We start from the raw sequence: 23,030 nt of genomic DNA on the forward strand, positions 1-23,030 counted from the left end.
ATGATACAAATTTGAAGGAACTATACTTAGCTCTAGTAAAGCATTTCTTAGTGTATGTAGGTGTAATAGAAAGAAAGGATGAGATTATTAAAATCACAAATCTTCAAAAAGGAATATTTCAAACATTTCTAACTCAAATTTCTCCACCATATATAATAGGAAAGCACGTTTGCTGGACTCTGAGGCCTTCCATGAAAAACATTCACCGGCTCGGTATTTTCCATAATTACTTTGCCCAAAAAATTTAGGAGAAATACATGTTTCTCTTTCTATGCGTGGCCAGACATCTTCCTAGAGGGTTTCCTTGCATGTGCATTGGATGTGCTAGAACTAGTGATTAATAGGTGAAGAATGATCCATGTTGTGGATTTGCTAAGTCTTTTCTATAATTCCCCCTAAGAATAGGATTATTCCAATTCAATGTAAAAATTATTCCATGTGCCACCTTGGTATTTAAATATATCCTACAATCTAGCATTGGTACCTGGTATGAATGACTTGGGGGGGAGGGAGATAGGATTGCATGTCATATATTGTGAAAAAGTAAAAACGAAAAAAAGTTCATCATGATTCAAATGTAAAAATCTGATCTTATCGGTACATGTTTCTGAACATCATGGCATTCATGTGTAAAGTTTCAGTTTTCATTTCAGAAATCAAGCAAATTCCATTATACATGATAACGAAGAAACATACTACCAACTTACTTTCAACAACTTTTTCTGATATGACATATGCTGGTTCACCAGTTTCACCATCAGGGGCCATAGGAGTAAATTTTGCAACAATATAGCAACCAACAGCACCAAGGGGGATACGAAATGCCTACAGAAAGGTCAAAAACCAGTAATGATGCTCTATCATTGTTTTCATTTTGGGTAAGGCAGCAAGTCTTAATATAAATAAACATACTGAGCAAGAAAATAAATCACCAAGACAACCTGCATTAACAATTAAGAAATAATCCTTAGTGAAGTACAGCAAACATAAAGATTTTTGTAAAGTTACAGGAAGCTTAAGATTTCCAACCTTTGCAATTTTGGAGGTACTAACTGCTTCAAGACCATTTTCACCCTCTACTTTTGAGGAAGCTGTTTTAAACCATTGGACCCTACTGGAACCCTCAGTTCCCCCAGTGACAGTAGCAGTGACAGTCAGCTTATTACCTTCTCTCATATCTCCAATTATTTTCAAATTGGTTACCTTTGGGGGAGCTGAAAATGAAACAGAGAATAAATATAGAAAAGAGAGAAAAGTTACAGCCTCATAGAAAAATTAAACTGATGTACCATTTATTTCTACCTTGCTTTACAATCTCTGTCATGGCCGATGCTGATGCCCCCTCCTGGCCTGGAAAAGTATAATAATTTCGTAACTGAACACTAACATAACTACAAGATTTGAATAAACTAGAATATGCAGGACATTTGAGTACCTTCCAAATTAACTGGAATATAAAGAAATGTTATACGTCTCCCGACATCCTCCTTTGTCAGGGTATACTCAGTGGTACCAGATGATAATAATATAAATTTACTGCATAAGGAAAGAAGATATTGGACAAGGATGACACTAAGAAGCAGAAGATGTTTAAATAATACATATCAAATTTCTTAGTCACAGCAACTGATATAAAGAAATAACACAACTATGCGATATTTAACAAGTGGTAGAAAAATAGTTATAATGGGCCAAACAATATAATAAACTGAAATGCATAATTAAGTAACACCAAAAAATGCACTTGAAAACATGAACTATGGTCACATCATGAGACCTAAAACACTGTTTGCATAGGACAGTGCGCATATCAAATACGATTTAGAAAAAAAAAAAAACTACCACATTCTCACAATAGAGATCAGTAAGTACCTACGTGACATACCTGGTTTCCTTGCTCTCTCTCAACCACTCAAACTTGCTTGGGCCCTCCCTCCCTCCAAAGTATTTTCCAACCCCTTTTATTTTATTTCCTTCAACAGCATCCCCGATGATCCACACATTATTAACTGATGGTGCAGCTGAAAACAAAGTTTCATAGGGCATAGAATTGTAAGCATTTGAAGCAGTTTAAAACAATGTAGAAGAGATGACACTTTAATTGGTTGGCAAAAAAAAAAAAAAAAAAGTGATATAGGAAGCCATAGATAAAGTGTGATATTCTACTAGTTTTCATGCTAACAGTGAGAAATGCATCATTACACCATGATTTGTTGTAGCTGCACTTGGCTTCCTTGGTCATGATAACTTAGGGAAGCATAAAAGCATCAGACAACTACTAAATCTGCAAGAATGCAAATATCAAAGACGTACAGCTATATACGAACTTCAAATCTTTGCATCTTAAGAGAAAAGACTCGCAATCAGGAGTAGTCCCAAGCAGAACCACATTTCTTGGTAAACGGAACAAAGTTATTCCACTACAATAACAACAATCGCTGATCCATAGCATGGTCACCATCAAACTAATAGAACATTGCTTTGAGTGCAAATCATAGAAAAAAAAATGCAGTGTATGCACACATTCTAGAATAAACTATAAATATCTTAAAAAGACAAAGCTAGTATAGCAATATGAAAGTAAATGATATCCAGCCACCTGCTTTTATAAATTCAGTCATCGCATACTGCGGTTCTCCCTTAACACCTTCTTCTGTTACTGGAGTATACATGTAAACCAAACTTGAATCAATGTCATCTACAGTCAACTGATATTCCTCATCTTCAGCTCCAACTATTACCACAGGACTACTATTCCATCTTCGCCTCAACCAACTGGACAAAGGTTAAAAGAACTTACAAACTTTATAAGAACAAACATTAAATTTATGAAAAGGTGATGACGGTACAGTTTTGAATGTGCAAAATACTAAAACATATCTAAATAAACTTTATATATTACTTACCTTGCTACACCTTTCCCTGGCGTCCCACCACACCATGCGACCTCTACAGAACCCTTGATCAAATTTCCCTCCACAAGTTCACCAAGCACCTTCAAGTTTAGAACTTTTGGATATCCAGTTCCTGATCATGAAACTGTATTGAGTGCAAATAACAGCAAAAGAAAGCAAGATAAATCATAGACAAATCGAACATTATGGTGTCACTTTTGAGGAACCCAATATATATGTCATGTGAAAAACAAATGTTAAGAAGCTTTAATAGAACCGATGTAGAATTTCTTAAACAGCATCAACTGATGATTCCTTTACTCATAGACATAGGATCAAAAATGTTCAACAACATTTTACCAACAACAGAAAAACCAGCATAGAGTTCATTAAATTATATACCATCAACATCCACCTTTTCCCAACTATTTGGGATCGGCTAGTTCAGTAATTATATCCTAACTAGTTTTTGTCCCAATGCCTTGTCAACGAACCAAGAAGCACTTATTGATTCAGAGGAAAGAAAGTTGGAAACATGCATTAAGAGGTCAGCTATATGGATATCACTTGACCAGCAATTCCTGTTTTAGGCCATGTCTCCATGTTAGTTCCTTCAAAACATAACCCATTATTCACCACAAATAAATAGGACCATAAGATTATGTTCCTCACCCTGAGAATTCCTAATATGCTATTTATGTTGCTTATATAGGAAATTTTTTAAGCCGTTCTGTAACAAGTACATAAAAGAATTTGACATCACCTCCCCTTGTATGTCTACAAGGGTCCTTAAAATTTGTAATGTGCTTCTCCAAATAATCCAGTTTGGTTCGGTTTGACAAATTTCAGGCTTCTTATGTTTCAGATACAAATTGTCAATTTGGAAACATTTCTATCTAGTCTCATTCAACTCTTTCACCAATTTTCAAATTAATTACTTTTTGGTGAATTTTAACACTTTCAGCTGCAGACTTGGTATCTTTAAACCGATCCCTCCTATCAAATTCAATGATAAGCCTTCATTTGTATGCTTCATCTGAAAGGTGATAAATTGCAAGCAATTTCTTATAAGCTGCTCATAATGATTCATTCTCCATGTTATCCTTTTTCCCCTCCGAAAAATACTTACAGCTTTATTTAGAAGATGAGTTCATGGCCCACTTCATAAATTTTTTTTTTGTCTTTTAGGAAGTTGGACTCATAAAATGAACTCTTCTAATTAACGTGCTTCAGATCTATCTTCCATATCTAAGCCTTGACATCACTACTCAGTAAGACCATTCTTTAAACCACAAAACCTTTGGATAATTGCTGGTTTTAACTTCTTGTGTATGACCTCAGAAGGATTCTGTTCGTTTTATCAAAGATAGGAATGTACCATGACATATTGAGATTTTAAAAGCATCAAGAGTCATAGCCAATAGGCAAGAGAAAGTAGATCAATCACAAATGTTCTATCGTTGCAAACAGACAATGCTCATATCTGAATTTAAGTAGACTATCTCTTATCTATTCAGTTTCATGGTTTTGCAGGATTTAATAATCTCTTAGCTTGTATTGCAAACCAATACTGGTACCTTCTCGATAAGATAGGAACCAGTACCATACCATACTGCACTGACACACGAGACATCTCCAAGTGTCAGCACGGCCAAAACTAGGGACCTGCATGTACCAGTAGGGTATGATATAAGGGGCATAATAGTACCTTACCGTATGGCTGACACAGACTGGTATATGCCAGTACTTAAGTCGCAGCTATGACACCATCAGCATAAATTTCACTATAGTGATTTCTTCAAATTTCATGTTTTGAAAGGTCAGACTATTTTAAAGAAATCATTTAGCTTATGAAGTGCATTGTCTCTGGTAGTAATTCTCCTCATACTAACATAGAAAATATGTAAGATGGACTCATGAGGGGAAGTCCAACATTGACAGATTACATAAAAAAGGACCACATGATTGAACTTCGACTTTTAAACAAAAAAAAAAAAAAAAAGCAATCCATTTAATGCCAAACAATAAGTAGAAATTTCAGGGTATAACATAGCAAAACATCTATTACCATGTGTCTGGACTGAGTCAGCAATTAGATGAGAGGTACCAATGGATGCTACAACTCATAATATGCTACAAGTACTGACATGCTAAAACGCTAAAGGCAGGAGCCCTTGAAGTACTAGAATCCTTACAATTCCTGCTTTCCAAATAAAAATACTTCAAAATCATCATAGGTAAGGATTTTCTAAGGTTAAGAATTAAAATAAACAAGGATAATATTAAGTTAATTGCTATAAAGGATAAGTATATACATTTCTCATTTGATGTGGCACTAGATTTGTAGGAATTAAAATAAGATTTATACTTATAGTCCCCAGTCAGATTGTTCCACTGGCTAGTCCCAGTTGTAATCACGAACTGAAAACAACCTTTTCCACCGGCTAGATGCTTCTACACAGAGAATTTTATTCCAAGAGAAGTTCTTTCTCCGGAGGATACCTCAAAGAGTTTCCACGGGAGAGTTTTTCAAGTAGTTGCTGCCTTTTTTTAAAAAAACCGACGTAGGAGTGGGAAGCTACAAAATATAACTGCCTCTTGATAGTTTTATTAGAAATGGGCTAGGCCATGTTGGCCCATCATGGGTGCCCAACCCAAATCCATTGTCTATCATCTCCCACTCACACATGCTGGGCTCAATATTATCCCCATGCAAACCAATCGCTTTTCTCTGTACATTCATACTTAGCAAATAGCCCGTGCGACCAACATATGTTATTTGAAAGCTCATTGCTATATATCTGTTAGGAGTATATAGTGGCTCAACTTATTAAGAAAAGAATGTATGCTTATACCTCAGACTCATTTTTTGTTACATCCATCTAAGTATCTCTGATCCCTCAATGAATTAATTACATATATAGAGCATACTTAATCCCTTATCATCTTGTATTCACAATTATGTACCATTGCTCATAGGCAACATGATTGATCTACCGGTGAATACAAGTAAAGATGTAAATAAAATAGTCTTCCTTTCTCACTAGAGTGTTTTGGCTCCAATTTAACCGCTTTTCTAGATATGTCCCATTAAATCGAATCGTTCATGATTATTGGTTACATACTAAGATAGCAGTCATTAAATTGAAACTTTAGAAAATAGCTAAAAGTCATTGAGCGTACTTATATTTGAGGTCATTTTTGCCTCAAGGGTTTCACACAATGAGAAAGCAGGGATCCATTCTCTCATTATCCTATTGGTCGAGTTTTGCACACATGGTATGAATCACGTGCTATGGTATTTTTCTCCTTTCCCCATGGAGCGTATGTCTTATCTTCATAAATGAATATCATACACATGATAGTTCAGACACACCATAATGCCTAACTTGAGTTCTTGCATTATTTATTTAATTTCTCTTCTTCCAACCAGGAACTCACATCTGACATTTAGACGGACTAGGTGGATTGTGGGGCTATCCACCTCGGTCACAAGATCAGTTATTATTACAATGACCTCATCTTGATTTATTATCAAGATGACATGTTTTAAGCCTGAGCTCTCTAATATCAATAGTGTATTGGCTTAAAAATTGTCTCATCTTTATGCAGAACATAATGACAAAGGCGATTACCCGTGTGAAAAGAAAAGGCCAATCTATGTCTATCTGACATACTTTTGTATTAAATATATTCAGTATCCACATGCGTGTAATAAGAAAAGACAACATAATACTATCTCAAGTATCTCTAGACATTAATTAAATGAAGAACAAATATCATTCTTTGATGAACATCAAGCAGAGAAATATATTACATTAAAGCATATATTGAAAAAATCACATCATGGTCTACTCAATCCAAGAGATCTCACATGTCCTACAAATACATCTCTAGATATGGATTTGGTAAAGGGACCTGCAACCATCTTATGCATAAATATATACTATATGTTTACTTCCTTTCATGCCACTATGTCTCTTATATAATTGTACTTGGTATCCATGTGCTTAGTCTTGCAATGATATTTGGGGTCTTTGATAAAAGCAATTGCTACTTGACTATCACAATTTATCAGTACTGGATTAGTAGCATTTTTCATATTCTCCAAATGATCCAAAAATCTCATAAGCCACACAACTTCTTGCACTGCCACTAAAGATGCCACAAATTCAGCTCCATAGTAGACAAAGCAATACATATTTGCTTCTTACTACTCCACAAAATAATACCATTATTTAGTAAGAAGACATACCCAGAGGTTGATTTTCTCTCTTCCAAATCTCCTCCCCAATCAGCGTCAGTATAGCCAACAAGTTGCAGATCATTTTCTTGATAACACAATGAATAATTCATAGTGCCTTTTAAATACCTCAAGATTCTTTTAACTGCCTTCCAATGTGGCGGACCTGGATTTGATTGATATCTACTCACCATTCAAACAACAAAGTAGATATCTGGTGTTATGCATATCATGGCATACATCAAGCTCCTTATGGCATTAGAATAAAGAACTCTTTGCATCTGTCTTATCTCCTCTAGAGTTTTCAGACATTTTTAGGCTTAAATTTTCTCCTTTCGCTATTGGAGTATCGATTGATTTACAATTCTGCATATGGAATCGTTCCAGGATTTTCTTAATATAAGATTCTTATGAAAAAGCTAATAATCCTTTTGAATAATCTTTATGAATTTTAACTCTCAAAACATATGCAGCTTCATCCATAAATTTCATTTTGAAATTAAAGGACAACCAATCTTTTACATCCACAATAAGTTCTTTGTATTCCCAGCCAATAGTATATCATCAACATATAATGATAGGATTACAACTGTCTTTGGACCATACTTACTAGATTCCTCCCTCCGAATCGCATCCCAAATCGCGCGTCCCAATTCACGGGATGTTTACACACCAGAACGCTGCGATATGCGTCCCAATTCGCTGAAGTTGGCGACCTAAACAGTAGACAGATTTTTACCAAAAAAATAACCAAAGAGAGGAGAGAACCTAAATTCCTACTAGATTTGGATGAAATAAATAGAAAATTTTATACAAAGTTGATATGCATAGAGAGGTTTGGATTACCGAAGATGAAGGCTTCACTCTCTATAGACTGATTTCTCTGGGCATATACCAGAGATGAATCCCAATATGCATAGACTGATTTTCTGGGCATATACTAGAGATGAAGACTAAATTGCATCGATTCTCTCTGTATATCAATTTTGCTAAAACCTTTCTCTGTAAAATTCATATAAGCCTCTATTTTATCTTTGAACCATGTTCCCATATTGCCCAGAAAGCTTGGGTCCTAGTACCTGACATGGAGACGAGAGGAAAGATGAAGTAGAAAGTGAACTGCTGGACATGGAGACGAGAGAAAAGATGAAGTAGAAAGTGGACTGCTAAAGAAATAGGAAGAATCGAAGAAGAAGAAGAAGACTAAAAGAAGATAGACTGATTTCCTCTTCATCTTAATCGAAAATGTAGATCGAATTTGGAGAGGCAAAATGTGAGAATAGAAATGGTCGTCTTGGGAATTAAGAGTTGGGACTTTGTGCTGGACCATGTAAAGTGTATTAGTTCAAAGTTTAAAATTATCTAGGAAAAGGTGCGTATAGTTTAGTTCCAAAATACTCTTAGATCTTAGTTTTTCAATAAAAAAGACTCTTAATTATGATTTGTTTCACGAAGTTTGACTACTTATTGATTCTCCAACTGTTAAAATCAAATATGGAAAAAAACTGTTAAAATTAAATAAAATAATGACAGTTCTTTAAAATCATAAAATGTTAAATAAATTTTTTGGATTAAATAAAAAATAATTTAATAAATCTTCCTGCACACACTAAATCTTGAGGCCTCATGAATTTTTCTTCTAGAGGGAATATTAGTTACATAAAAGTAACGAATTTAAGGAAATAAAAAAATAAAATTTTGTAAATAGTAATATAAATTTTTGTTATTAGATTTACCAACTTTTATTGTAAATAACCAATATTAATAGAAATAACTATAACTATAAAAATGTAAATAAAATTGCCAGGACTTAATAGGCATGTTAAAATAAATAAGTTGTTTCCTTAAATTATTTAGAAAAACATACACCCAAGAAAATTATTCGATAATTGGATAAGTAAACAAATTTAATAAAGATTGAATTAATGTCACAAAAACTTAGTGGTTAGTCAGTAAATAGCTAGGTGCAAACTAGTCAGTAGGAAGCTCCAAATACCCATACTAGGAAAAAGATACAAGTGATATAAGCTCTTTATTGAATATGGTTAAGCTAGTCCTATTACTAAGATATATAACTAATATAACAATCATATCCCACAATTGAAAGTTAGAATCAATCGACATCGCAGCATATAAACCCTTCAACACAAATAAATAAATCTAAGCTCATGCCATATGAATTCAATTGATATATTTAATTAGGAATCAAATGAAATTGTACCTTTGATCAGAACAAAGATTAATATGTTTATCTTAAAGTTAATCAACATGGTTAGGTTATTACCAAGATATTTGATATAATAATCATATCATATATGATCCCACAATTGAATCAATTGACATCTCTTCATATATGACCTTCTAACACAAATAGATATAAAGTCATGCCATATGAATTCGGTTGGCATATTTAGTTAGGAATCAAAAATTATTGTACCTTTGAGAACAAGATTAATATGAATAATATTGTACCTTTGAAAACAAAGATTAATATGAATAACATTGGACCTTTTCTAACAAAGATTAATACAAATAATACTATACCCTTGAGAACAAAGAGTAATAGCCATAATATTGTGCCTTTAAGAACACAGATCAATATGAATAATATTGTACCTTTGAGAACAAAGGCTAATATGAATAATATTGTACCTTTGAGAGGAAAGATTACTCAATATAGTTAGGTTATTGCTAAGTGATATAAAAAATCATATCATATATAGATATAAGCTCAAACTGTATGAATTTGAGGTATATGTAATTTGGAATCGGATAATGTTGTACCTTATAAGATTCCTTAAAATGTTTAGGTCAAGGTTTGCTGTCTCAGTACCGGACCCCGTACTGATAAAATTCTGCTTAATGTCATTGCACGGTTCGGTACGATACAGTAATATTGGTATGCTTCAATTCGGCGTATCGGTACAAGATGGATACGATATGATACGAACGATATGGGGTGGTACAGTATTCCATGGTTTAGGCTATTGCTAACTAATATAAAGAATCATATGGAATATAGATATAAGCTCATACCATATGAATTTGAGGTATATTTAATTAGGAAGTGGAATGTTATACTTAATAAGATTAATTAACATGGTTAAGCTATTACTAAGATACTCATATCATATGTGGTCCTTCAATTGTTAAGCTATATACTAGGATATTTGATATAAGTATTCATATATAGCATATGTCTATATGAGCTTATAGCATATGAATTACATTGGTTATTTAATTAGGGACCAAATAATATTGTACCTTTGTTCTCCAAGAGATTAACATGATAACTCAACATAGTTAAGCTATACTAATATATTTGATGTAAGGATTATATCATATATCACAGTCATTTAACCCAAATTTGATGTCCATGATTAAAAGAATAAAAATGGATTTACTTTTTTCTTGAAACATTGTTAGGAACTAGAGAGTTTTGTTATATTTGTCTTAATTATTATTGCTTTTCAATAAAGCAACTAATTCAAAATAAATTAAGACAACTAGATCATTTTTTTCATTTTAAATTCCAATCTCCTAAAATATATCATGATGTCAACAGCAGCAAAATCACAAATTTTGGGATATTAATTTAAGAAAAAAATAGGAAAAAAAAATCTAATAAGATAGGGGATCACAGCAAAGCAAATAAAGCATTTAAAAGTCATTGGAATTGAAAGACTTTGTGTGGTTGGTATTAGTTAGAATAACTTATAGTAAAGGATTCATGTTGATCAATATTAGTGGAATAGAAAGGAGAGTCATATATATTCTTCCAGCCACCCCTCCATAAGCCTATCTCCCTCTTCTCCAAGTAATCCAAATTACGCCCAACCAAAACTCCTTTGTCCTTTCCATCAAACTAAAAAAATCTATCATCCTTCTCTTGTTGAAAATGGTGTACACAAAAAGAAAATTAGATGAGCATTTATCTAAAGAAGAAACAGATGGAGTGCAAGAAGATTCAAGTGATGATTGTCAAGAAATTGATCAAAATCAGCCAACTCAAAAATCAATACCATTATCTGTACCCACAAAAGCAACAGATTTAAAATTAAAGCCGTTGCTAGATGAAGTTGTTATGCACGATGTAGTGCCAGGAAAAAATTCTGGGGGATTAAAACAATGGTCATGTAAACATTGCAAAAAGAGATTCATAAGTTCCTATACTAGAATACATTATCACTTTTTTGGTCCTCCACCTGGGACGAAGGCACAAATTCAACATTGCCCAGCACTTCTTAGCAACTGGGCTGAATATAAAACAGTAAGAAGGAAGGTTGAAGAAACAGAGAAGGCAGGTCTGTCATCATCTCTAAAAAGATTTACAATCAGCAAAAGAAGTAAAGAACTTCCTGCTAAAGGTATTGAAGATTCCCCTGGAATAATGGAGTGGAATGCAGTTGATATGAAGGTAATGAGAGGGTTGTGTGGTAACGGCATTCCCTTCAATGTGCTGTGTAATCCTCAGTTCAATGAGATGGTTTCAGCAATTAACAAAGCCCCTAAAGGTTATAAAGCTCCCTCATTTGAAAAATCAAGGACAACACTACTAGATGAGTGCAAAAGAAGTGTAGAAAAAGACCTGACTCCAATAAAAGATACTTGGTACTCTCAAGGGGTGTCTGTTATTTCGAATGGATGGTCTAATGTCAAGCACCGGCCACTTATCAATGTCATTGCAGCAAACAGTCGTGCAGCAATGTTCATGTATAATGTTATAGCAGAGTATTTGCTGAAAGCAATTGAAGAAGTAGGGCCATCAAATGTTCTCCAAGTGGTGACTGATAATGCATCAAATTGCAAAGCAGCTGGGAAGGAGATGGAGAAGGTACATAAACATATTTCTGATCCCCCTGTGTAGTTCACACTTTGAATTTAGTTTTTAAAGATTTTGCCAGTACATTTGATTGGTTATCAAGCACATATAAAAAGGGAAAAGCCATTGTCAAATATTTCATTAATCATTTACAGGCTTTAGCAATTTTCAAAACTTAGTCGAGGCTAGAATTGCTAAAAGTTGCAAAGACCAGATTTGCTTCACATTATATCTCTTGTTGAAGCAGCTGCTTGAGTGCAAAGAGGCTCTACAAACCACCATTATTCTTAAGGCATGGAAAGAATGGGTGAAACATGGAGATGAAAATACAAGGAAGATGGGAGCTTCAGTTGCTGAAACAATAATCAGTAAAGAGTTTTGAGAAGATATTGGGAGTGTAATTGCAATAACCAAGCCAATCTATTTGCTAATCAAATTTAGTGATGGTGAAGGTCCAAAAATGGGGGAGATTTATGAAAGGATGGACAACATGATTGGAGAAATAAAAGATAAAATGATGAAAAATAAATATGCAGCTTCCTACCCTCAGATGGAAACAATTCTGTTAGCAAGATGGGAAAAGATGAACATTCCAATGCATTGCCTTGCTTTTGCTCTCAATCCTCAATTTTATGATCCTCTCTACCTTCAAACACTAGCTCCTGGAGGGATTCCTAGAAGAGCTCCAAATCTTGACAAGGAAATTATTATGGTGTCACAGAAGCTTTTGAAAGAATCAGCGAAAGTCCAAAAGAGCAAAAGTTGTTATGAGAGCAATTTGCAATTTTGCATATGAGGAAAGGTATGTATGCAACGCTACCAGCTCAAGCAGATGCGGTGACAATGGATTCCATTGATTGGTGGTCATCATACGGTTCAAAAACTCCAGAATTGGCTGAGGTAGCAAAAAAGATACTATCTCAACCAATTAGTAGTTCTTTAGCTTAGAGAAATTGGAGCATCTATTCCTATATTCACAATGTCAAAAGAAATAGATTAAATTGCACAAGAGCTGATAAGTTACTCTTTATTCATTCTAATATCTGCCTTCAAGCACGTTTTTGTGAAAGCTACAAAGATGGTCCTTACAAAAAATGGGACATTGATCCAGACAATACATGCTTGGAGGATTCTGCAATAAGACTAGAGGATATGAGATGGAGAGGTTTGGAAGATGAATATGAGGATACTCAACATGTGGATGAAGTTTAAAAAACATCTTCTAATGCTTCGCTTGCTGTTCCTAGCAAAGAAGCATCTAAGCTACCCAGATGTTGTGCAAAAGGAAAAATTGGGAAGGGAAAGGCAACCTAAGATCTTTGTTTTGTTTTTAGTTTTTTATTAGAGCAAGCTAAAGAACTATTTTTGTTTTTCTTCCTTTTGTAGTTTCTATTATTGATGTATGCAGTCTTTAAGATATAAGAATTTTCTAATATGCTTTTATGTCTTATTCTTGATATACAACAGTAGAAAATTATCTTAGCTTTTGACTTTGGAGTTTGGACTTTAGAGTTTAAAGTCTTTAGACTAAACATTGCAGCAAATTGATTTTAGTAAATAGAAAAAATAATTGCTCTATGTAATATTTGTGTAAGTGAACCCAATACATCTTCATAGCGCACCGCAAACCCAACTAGCATACCAAAGAAGCCTACCCCCATCGTACCCTATAAACTCCTAAGTGTCGTACCCCATACCATGACTCAGAATGTACCGCGAATCTGGTAACTATGCTTTGGACCATTTAACATATACGCAGTGGTCTTCATCAATCATGGTAAAATTATATGATTTTATTGCCTGATGAAACCTTAAATACCACTATCTAGATGATTGTTTAAGATCATAAATAGATCTTAAGAGCCTGCACACTTTATGTTCTTCGCCCTTTTTAATGAAACCTATAAGTTGCTCTATATGGATTTCTTCATCCAATTCTCCATTGACGAATGCAGTTTTAACATCCATTTAATGCAATTCCAAGTTCAAATTTGCCACTATGGCTAGAAGAAGACATATATAGATAAATCTCACTACAGAAGAGAGAGTTTTCTCATAATCGATTCCTTCTTATTGAGTATACCTCTTGACGACAAGTCGAGCCTTATATCTTTCGATAGATCCATTTGCCTTGCATTTTATTTTGAGAACCTATTTGTTCCCAATAGCGTTACATCCGGAAGGGGTATCTACTAATTCCCAAACATGGTTTGATCTCATTGACTCCATCTCTTCTTCCATTGCTTTCACCCATCAATCCTTTGCGGGGCATGAGAGAGCTTCTGGAACAGATCTTAGCTCATCTTCCTCTTCTGAAGCAACAATAAAAGCTTCCCCTTCAATGTCAGAACAACAATGAGGAATGCTTTTGTGACTAATTCTTCTCAATTGAGGATCTAGTGAAACAAATTCATCATCCTTTTTATTGCTCCCACTTAGATCAAGTGATCTAATTTCTTCCTCAAGTACTAGCATTCTTTGGTTTTGGATACTTTGATCATCTAGATCCTCCATTTTATATAGAGATAAATCTTGATTTATCTCACCCCTTCTAGGAAAATTATTTTCTACGAACGTCACATCTCGTGGTTCAAGTTCAGTACACTACCATCAACTTGCTCACCAATGAACACATACCCTTTTAAGTGTTCAAAGTATCTTATGAAGATATATTTTTTTCCTCTTTGACCTAGCTTCCCATATGAGAACTATCATTAACATATGCAGCTGATCCCCAAAATCTTAAACTGCTTAGATAAGTTTTTTTACCAATCCATAATTCATAGGGTGTAAATGTAACTGACTTGGAGGGCACTCAATTAAGTATATAGACAGCAGTTCATACGGCATCATCCCAAAAAGTGATAGGTCAATTAGCATGTGCCATCATGGATCTAACCATTTCTAACAGCATTTTGTTTCTTCTTTCCGCAACACCATTTTGTTGTGAAGTTCCTGGAGTAGTAAGTTGTCTATCTATTCCTTTTTCATCATAAAGAACCTTTAACTGTTCAGACAAATACTCACATCCCCGATCTATTCTTAAAGTTTTGATGTTCTTGTCTAATTGATTCTCAACCAAATTCATATATCGTCTCAAGCAATTTAACACTTTTGACCTATGAGATATCAAATAGACATAATCGAAACGTATGTAATCAACTATGAATGTGATGAAATATATTACCCCATATCTTGCCCTTATATTCATCAGACCACAGATGTCTGAATAGATTAATTGCAATGGTATGTCAGCATGAGTTTCTTTACCAAATGATTTTTTGGTAGTTTTTTCTACTAGACAATGTTCACATATGGATAGATTAACTTTCTCCGGTGGGTAAAAAATGGGCTTACTAACCAATAAAGGATCCGCCACATTAAATGTTGATACATAGCTAGGAAAATAGTTAGTTATAACTATGGTTTGCTGTACCACCCTATATCGGCTGATACAAGGCATACCATACCATACCAATACGCTATCTTATACTGTACCCAACTGCATACCAATACTGTAATAGGATAGCATCAGTATAGGGTCCGCTACTGAGATGGCAAACATTGGTTGTGACACTATTCTATAGTAAATTTAGGTTGGTGTCATTTGACTGTCCCATACAAAGTCCACTAATCAAGCTGTAATTTTGAGCATGAGTTCAAAAAGACAAAATGCTCATTAGCCTTGAGGTTCGTGTTATTCTATTCTGTATTTGACACTTTACAAGGGCCCATGGATGGATATGTTCAAGAGGGTAGGACTCGTCTTCAATGTTGCCTTGTTGGTGAGAGATGTACTCATTAACTAGTTATTTGACCCTAAAAGCTAAAGCTACTAGAGAATGGGTCAACAATGTATATCAAGCTCAATATCCACCATCACATGTGGATGCAATTACACACATGGAGGGAAGAACAAGTCAAGACAATAACTAAAATGGACCAGTATGTCAAATAACTAGTTGGACCTAAAAGCTTAAACTTTTGGTTAACAATACTAAAGCCCCATTTGGAAAGCTTTTGGAGAGCCAAGAAGCACTCTTTAGCCCTGCGTATCGTGGTGTTTGATAGAAAATTTGAAAGTTATTTTGACTTTGTCAGAAAGTTAAAAAGGTCTACTTGGGAAAAGCTCCATTTTGGAGCTTCTCCTCAAAAGTGCTTTCTCGCTAATATCAGAAAGCTTTTCTGGTTTTAGTAAAAATTTTTTAGTGACCAAAATGCCCACCAATAAATCTCATAATTACATCTTATATTATATCATATAATATTGTCATATTATAAATATAATATGATATTATAAATAATAAATGAATAATAAAATATAGTATATTCTATTATTACATTATAATAATATAGTATATTATATTTTTGTAATAATACATAATATATTTTTATATTATATTATAAGTATAATATAACATATTATTACAATCATAATATTATATTATTATGACAATATAATATATCTATTTTATTATAATCTATTATTGGATTAGATCATAATCCATTAATATTGTAATACATTACCAAACACATTAAAGTTCCATAGCATATTAGAAATGTAGTTATAAAATAGCAAATAGCTTTTTATTAAAAAAAAACTCTACTTCCAAGAGCTCTATTTATCAAAAGCTCTACTGCCAACAACAACCCCAAACAAAGGGCCTAAGTGGCTAACTAAAGTGGTTAAGTCCATCCAAATTGTGCTTATGTTGATGAGCCACATAATCCTTGATGGCAAGCACTTTGTTATAGAAATCCATGTCCGGAGATTATCAAATTCTACCAACTAAAAATATCTGACATTCAAAGTGGAAGTGGACATGATCTCAACAACATCAAGAGTAGTAGGTAATTCTTAAATCTTAATCTTATTTAAATAATAATTATTCAATAATATTCATGCAGACATATTGTAATTCAATCTTGTTGTATATATTTTGCTTACAAAATGTCCTTGAGCTTTGCATAGAGAAAATGATGCCTATGGTTTGCACTGATGCAACATACATAAGATATACCATTATCTTGCTTCCAGCTTCCATGTATTTAAAGCTTCAGGTTTACCACAACACCCAGAGCAATATCCAATAACTATCCAAAACTAGCTATTTTTTGATGTATACAAAGAGTTCTATATTTTTTTTGTTTGGAAAATTGTTCCATTGTAGATGGCTTCATTTTGCAAACCGTCTCAATGAAGTTTTAAAATAATAACTCAAGTGGTTTACCTAATTTAATTTACAAGAAGAAAAGTGCAAAGAAATTACAAGAGGTAGGAATGGGCTCTAGCAGTTTTTCACTATACATACACAACTTATACCAAGTCACCATACAGAGTATGTTTTACTTATAAAACTTTATCTATACAAGCAAGCTCATATCAGAAATAAGAACAGGGATTTGTGAATAGGTAGCAATTATAATCACATGCATCCTTAACATGTTGGAATCATGAAAAGAAAAAAACCTTGAACTCAAAAACTGATGATTTATTTCTTTGAACATAGAATTAGATATATCTAAGGTTGAGCCTTGGCACAGCCGTATGTTTGCTCCATTGTGACCTATGTCTCACAGGTTCCAAACATCAAAACAGCTCCCCACACATGGGGATAAGGCTGGCTGCATGCATTTGACCCTCCCCATGCCCGTAGTTGTGGGAGCTTCATGCACCAGGGCCTAGGCCACCCTTTTTTATAGAATTAGATTTATCTAACCAGCTAGGCATATCATGTTATAGTCACATGTATCCTTAACATGTTGACAATCATGCAAAGAAAAGAGCCTTGAATTTACAAAGTGATTATTTATTACTTTTGAACATAGAATTAGATATATTTAACTATTTAGGCATAATTTGATAGATATACCTGGGGAAACAGGTGATGATACAGCAAAAATAGGTGTGTACTCAATATCTTTCAATATTGGAGTGCACTCAATCTTCAGATGTCTATCAATATCCTCGTGCTTTGGCCAGTACACCTTGTTATTTACCAAGAATTAATGGATTACCAAATTGTATCACCAAGAAGAAATTAATGATTTTAAGCTCATAGAAACAAATATGTCATACCTCGCCTACTGCATCAACAATAGGCACAAAATTTGTCGGGGTTCTCTCTCCTATAAACCATTGATATTTAAGAACTAACTCAGAATCACTGCTTAGGTTGACAAAGTTAAAGTGGCAGTGGCATGCATCCTCTTCAAATGGCTGATCTATGAAGGCTTCTTTAAGCATGTAGCCAGGAGGTAAGTCATCTTTCCATTGTTCAACCAAAAAAGAAAATGTTGAGTCTGTCCGATCAAAAAAAGAATAAGTGGTTAACAATTTTTTTAATAGAGAATGTTAAAAATAAGCAGATATCCTTTAAGAGGCATCTACACTAAACACAAAACTAGTCCATCCAAGATTATCAAACTAAAAGTACTATTGGGTTTACAGATCTAGAAAGGAGATGCCAAGTTCAGCATGAAGCACATACAAGGAAGAAAGATACCTCAAGATTCAAAGTGCCAGTACCAATAATTGTACCATTTTGGACCATACCAGAACAACACATGGTATGGCAACTGGAGCTAACACAACAAAGGTAATACCAACTACCATACGTCAATATGGTACACGACTAAGGGGCATATCAAGTACCAATCCATTACTGTTATGGACTGCTTTGGCATGATAGTTCAATCTTTGAAAAGACAAATTGCCATGGTTATATTAATTGTCATAAAAATATCAAGGGAAATTTGAACATTTGATATTTTATTTAAAGTTTAGATCTTTCTGATGAGAAAGATCTTTTAGTCTGGATACAACCTCAGCATTCTGAATCTTAAGGCTTACAGTTTAGTGGACCGCAAAAAAAAAAAAAAAAAAAAACAGAAAGACTATTTTTACAAGTATGGTTTTCTTGATTGTAAAAAATTCTCAGGTCCAAGCACTGGACCATTAGCTGTTCATCCCGACAAGATAAGGAAATGCCAACCGCAGAATGGATATATATATACATATGATGCAGTGCATATTTAATCAGAAGAGCAAATATGCTGATTCAAAAAACTGTTTCTGGAATAAGTGTTGATAATCACAAGGATTGAAAAACCAGCCCTACTGGCTAAGACCAGTATGGTGGACACCATCATGCCCCAATCTTACTAAACCTGAGCCAAACCATCCCAAATCTCACCATATCAAGATGTATAAACTGTGTACTGCTCCATACACTTTTAAGTTTTTTTTATTCATTGGCATGAGAAGTACTGCACTCATGCCAGGGCAGGTATCATACTGGCCAGTGAGTGGTAACAGTCATACCTCAATTTAAAATTATTATCCAGACAAGTTGCCTATATTAACAAAAGTTTGTTCTAAATATATCATGGAAATAGAGGAAGTTTCACCATATTAGATAATGAAATAAACATATCCGGGATCTAAAAAGAGGCATACCTGCAGCCAGTTCCGGATGGCAAAATTCCCAACCATCCCTAACACACAAAGCCGTGTGAGCAGGATATAGTTTTGCAATTTCAAGCTCATTGGGAGAAAGATCTGCAAATTTTGTTAAAATTAATTTTGGACAAGAAATCAAACAGATCAGATTAAATTTGGTTATGCATATTTATATATGTAATACATATAAACACACTTCTTACAGCAACTAATCAAAACAAATCAAATGAGCCACTAGTTTAGCTAATTATGTCTTAACAGATCATGCATCAAGCAGCCAAAGAATTGCTATCCATGAGCTTAATGAGGCTTTTCATAGACCCTGGATGGGATATAAAAGATAGTTTGGTATCCAATTTCAGGCAAGCCTACCTAAGCATCCAACCAAAGTGATGTTTCATAACAATCATGCACATACTCAAGATTATTAAAGTACCACCCCTCATAACTTTGCTGGTCATGAGATGGCTCAGTATGAAATCATAGCATATCAAACTTTGCCATTCCCCATGGCAAAGTAGATGGTTTCATGCAAGGTTTATTAGTTCATGTCAGTGTGTTTTGCCACCATACCACCTGAATTGAGGCGCTATGGGTCAGCACTGTATGGTATGCACCCTGGTTTGGGGCAGTACCGGGGAGGGGGGGGGAGGGGGGGAGGTATTGGTTTGGGGCGGCGGGGTACAGTATGGTTCTGGTCAGTGGGGACCGATATACTACTAGCGACAGCAACCATACCATATGTCGGTATAGTAATATGTATCAAGCCCCTTTACCATACTGATATCTAATTGAACTGATAGTACACCTAGTACCGGATGGCAAAGGACGGTACCGAAAAACTTCTATGGAAAAACCCTATGAAGTTTGGCAAACTAAAAAAAAAACAAATACGTAGAGTTGGGGAGCAAGATCAAATGGGACAAGCACATATTGGACAAATAAAATGCAAAAACAGCATGCACTAAAAAGATAATTAAGAGTAATTCTATGCATAAATGAATGGTTAAAAGATAGATGAAATAAACTCCATGCAAACAAAGCTCTATCGAATAAAATCTGCAAAACAATTAAAGATTTAGGAACTTAAAAGATACCTCGGTCATTAAACTTCTTTAGGGTAGGTCCAACAAGCAATACGGAAGCAGCTTCTAAGTGAGGCATCTCCAGTATAGGATTCTCCTCCACACGCAAATGCTGCACATGCAGTAATTTGCAGCTCCATTGGTTTGAACAATAAAAGAACCAACATTACTTTAAACACATGAATCTAAATTACATGAATGTGCACTGCTCTGTCACAAGGATGAAAGGATATAATATGGACTTTCTAAAGCAAGATATATAAGGTTATTCTCCAGGAGTTGCTAGTATGAAATATTAATTTCACCAAAATTAACAGTTGACATTTAATGGTAGTACTTTTTAAGTTCAATTTATTCAGCAGCATACGCAAAGTTGCATTAGACATCATTATTCGCTTAGTAAGTTGTCATCAGTTAAGGAATGATTTTGTACAGGAAGAGCTACATGTGTTATCTGGATACATGCATCATAGTTTAACACCTTTCAGACATCACATTCCTTTCATGCACATCATCTGAAACAGATCATAATAACATTTCCTGTGATAAAGATCTTGGGAGGAATTTTGTTGGACCGCATGTCAGATGCATCTAACACTTTGTTGAACATGCCTGCCGCTTGTACTTCTGCCCATGTTATGTTGAACAGTCATTACTCCAAAGGTTTCTTCTATGTGTGTACCATGCCATCAGTTAATTTTATGCTTGATTTATTAAAAAGACACAACTCTTGTAAAGCAATTTTGAGATTAGAGAAAATCCAACAACTTTTATTAATGTTTAACAACCTTAAGTCAACTAAATCTTGGGAACATGTACTCCTGTGAAATATAGGTGGTCAAAGTGTATAGCTTTTGAAGTCTGTTCAAATGGCAATCAACAGATATTATATAAGCAGTCTTGTGGTTAAATGCAAGAAAATTTTTGTCACAAGTTCAGACAAGGCAAGAAAACAAATAACAGGGTTAAATCTAATAACTAAGGCAAAAGCAAAAACTAACCTCAAGTAGCGGTAAGTCTGGGAAACTCTTCAGAGTTGAAATTTTGTTTTTGCTGGCTGCCAATACCTGGGTGAATACCCAAGAAATAAAATTGAAAGTCTAAAGAAGCCATTACTATTTAGAGAATAAGCTGAGACTAGCTGACCTGAAGTCGAGGCTGACTAGCCATACGAAGTGATTTTAACCTGTTTTGAGCAACAGAGAGAAACTGGAAGGGGCAAAAAAAAAAAATCTTTTTCAGTCTTGTAAAAGATAGTTAATGATGCCATGGCAATTGAAATATGGATGGTGTCAAGGTTAGGAAAAAGATGCTAGTTACCTCCAGATTAGGAAGTTGAGGAAGGGTAGCAAGTGATGTTATTTGATTTCCAGCGAGATAAAGTTGCTGAGTTAAAACGGAAATATCATTTTTTTTGCAGAAATGAGAACTTTGGAAACTATATTCATGTCAAGCATATTTTATTTTTCAAGGCAATATGCAGATATAAGAGGTGCGCAAACCTGCAGGGCTTTGCAATTTCCAAGAGGTGCAAAATCAGGCCCCTTAAAATCATTAAAACTCAGGTCGAGAACCTACAAGGTGGGTATATAGAAGAATATACCCAGTCAGTCTGAAGCTATCAATAAGTTCTGAACCACTAAATATTGGAGATGCTAGAAAGGCAAAAACCAGCTGAACTTAAAAGATAAAACAGAAAAGATTGTAAAGAACCTAGTCAAGAAAGCATACCTTCACGCGCTTCAAAATCTCAATACCCTCCACAGATGATAGCAGATTGTCCCTGAGATAAACAAACTACAGACTAGAAGAATTACCAATCAGGGAAAAAAAAAAAACTGTAAATTGAGATTTTGAGATGAACAAACTAGCAATGCTCTGTAAATTGTTTCAAATGTGCAAAGTAGTCCTCATGTCCATTTTGATATCAGCATGAAAGGAAGAAAAGAAAACAAAAGGCTATAGATGCTGTCAACTTAAAGAGGAGTTCCAATTTTTTTAAAGGAAGAAGCACAATTCTCAACTTATCTGATCAAATACAGCCAAAACATACAAGTTATTATGTAATCAAATCAACATTGTCAGCTTAAGATAGATCGCTCCTCCCAATAGAAATGCACAACCAGATAAATTATATGCTTAGTAAACAAATGACAAGGTTCACATATTTAACTTTAAAAAAAACTCATTAATGACATGTATCAAAAATGCAGAGTCTACACACCAAAATTGGCATCCTCCAGATACTTGTACTTTAACCTAATCTAGCTGGCTATTAAGCCAGTAAGCCATTCCATGGTCCATTTTTTAACCTTCACAGAACACCGAACCATTTTTTAACTAGCTTAATGTATCCAAAAGTCCAACCTAGGTCATCCTACCCTACTTGAACTTGAGTACCGGACAAATCCTTAAAAGTGATAGAATGGCTTAACAAACCTGTCTACCATTATCTTCCAATTGTAAACTTAGTTTTTATTTGCTCTCATGAAAAAATAGTGCACTGAATAACTATAAAACAGAA

General features: G+C 34.4%; 1 protein-coding gene across 2 annotated transcripts in view; it reads right to left on the reverse strand.

Moving 5' to 3' along the window:
• Window positions 1–23,030, reverse strand: part of LOC105046704 (187-kDa microtubule-associated protein AIR9) — a 43,595-nt gene that overhangs the window by 14,166 nt on the left and 6,399 nt on the right. For both annotated transcript variants that reach the window (XM_010925368.4, XM_073259632.1), the window contains 16 exons: window positions 22,238–22,303; window positions 22,009–22,080; window positions 21,827–21,892; window positions 21,653–21,715; window positions 21,508–21,573; window positions 20,519–20,618; window positions 19,419–19,520; window positions 18,039–18,262; window positions 17,833–17,947; window positions 2,907–3,027; window positions 2,600–2,775; window positions 1,886–2,021; window positions 1,436–1,536; window positions 1,303–1,350; window positions 1,030–1,214; window positions 708–825 (listed from right to left, as the gene is read on the reverse strand). In XM_010925368.4, coding sequence (XP_010923670.1) covers window positions 708–825; window positions 1,030–1,214; window positions 1,303–1,350; window positions 1,436–1,536; window positions 1,886–2,021; window positions 2,600–2,775; window positions 2,907–3,027; window positions 17,833–17,947; window positions 18,039–18,262; window positions 19,419–19,520; window positions 20,519–20,618; window positions 21,508–21,573; window positions 21,653–21,715; window positions 21,827–21,892; window positions 22,009–22,080; window positions 22,238–22,303 — 1,759 coding nt within the window. The remainder of the gene's footprint in view (window positions 1–707; window positions 826–1,029; window positions 1,215–1,302; window positions 1,351–1,435; window positions 1,537–1,885; window positions 2,022–2,599; window positions 2,776–2,906; window positions 3,028–17,832; window positions 17,948–18,038; window positions 18,263–19,418; window positions 19,521–20,518; window positions 20,619–21,507; window positions 21,574–21,652; window positions 21,716–21,826; window positions 21,893–22,008; window positions 22,081–22,237; window positions 22,304–23,030) is intronic.

The sequence above is a fragment of the Elaeis guineensis genome, chromosome 6 (assembly GCF_000442705.2).
Source record: "Elaeis guineensis isolate ETL-2024a chromosome 6, EG11, whole genome shotgun sequence".
NCBI lineage: Eukaryota > Viridiplantae > Streptophyta > Magnoliopsida > Arecales > Arecaceae > Elaeis > Elaeis guineensis.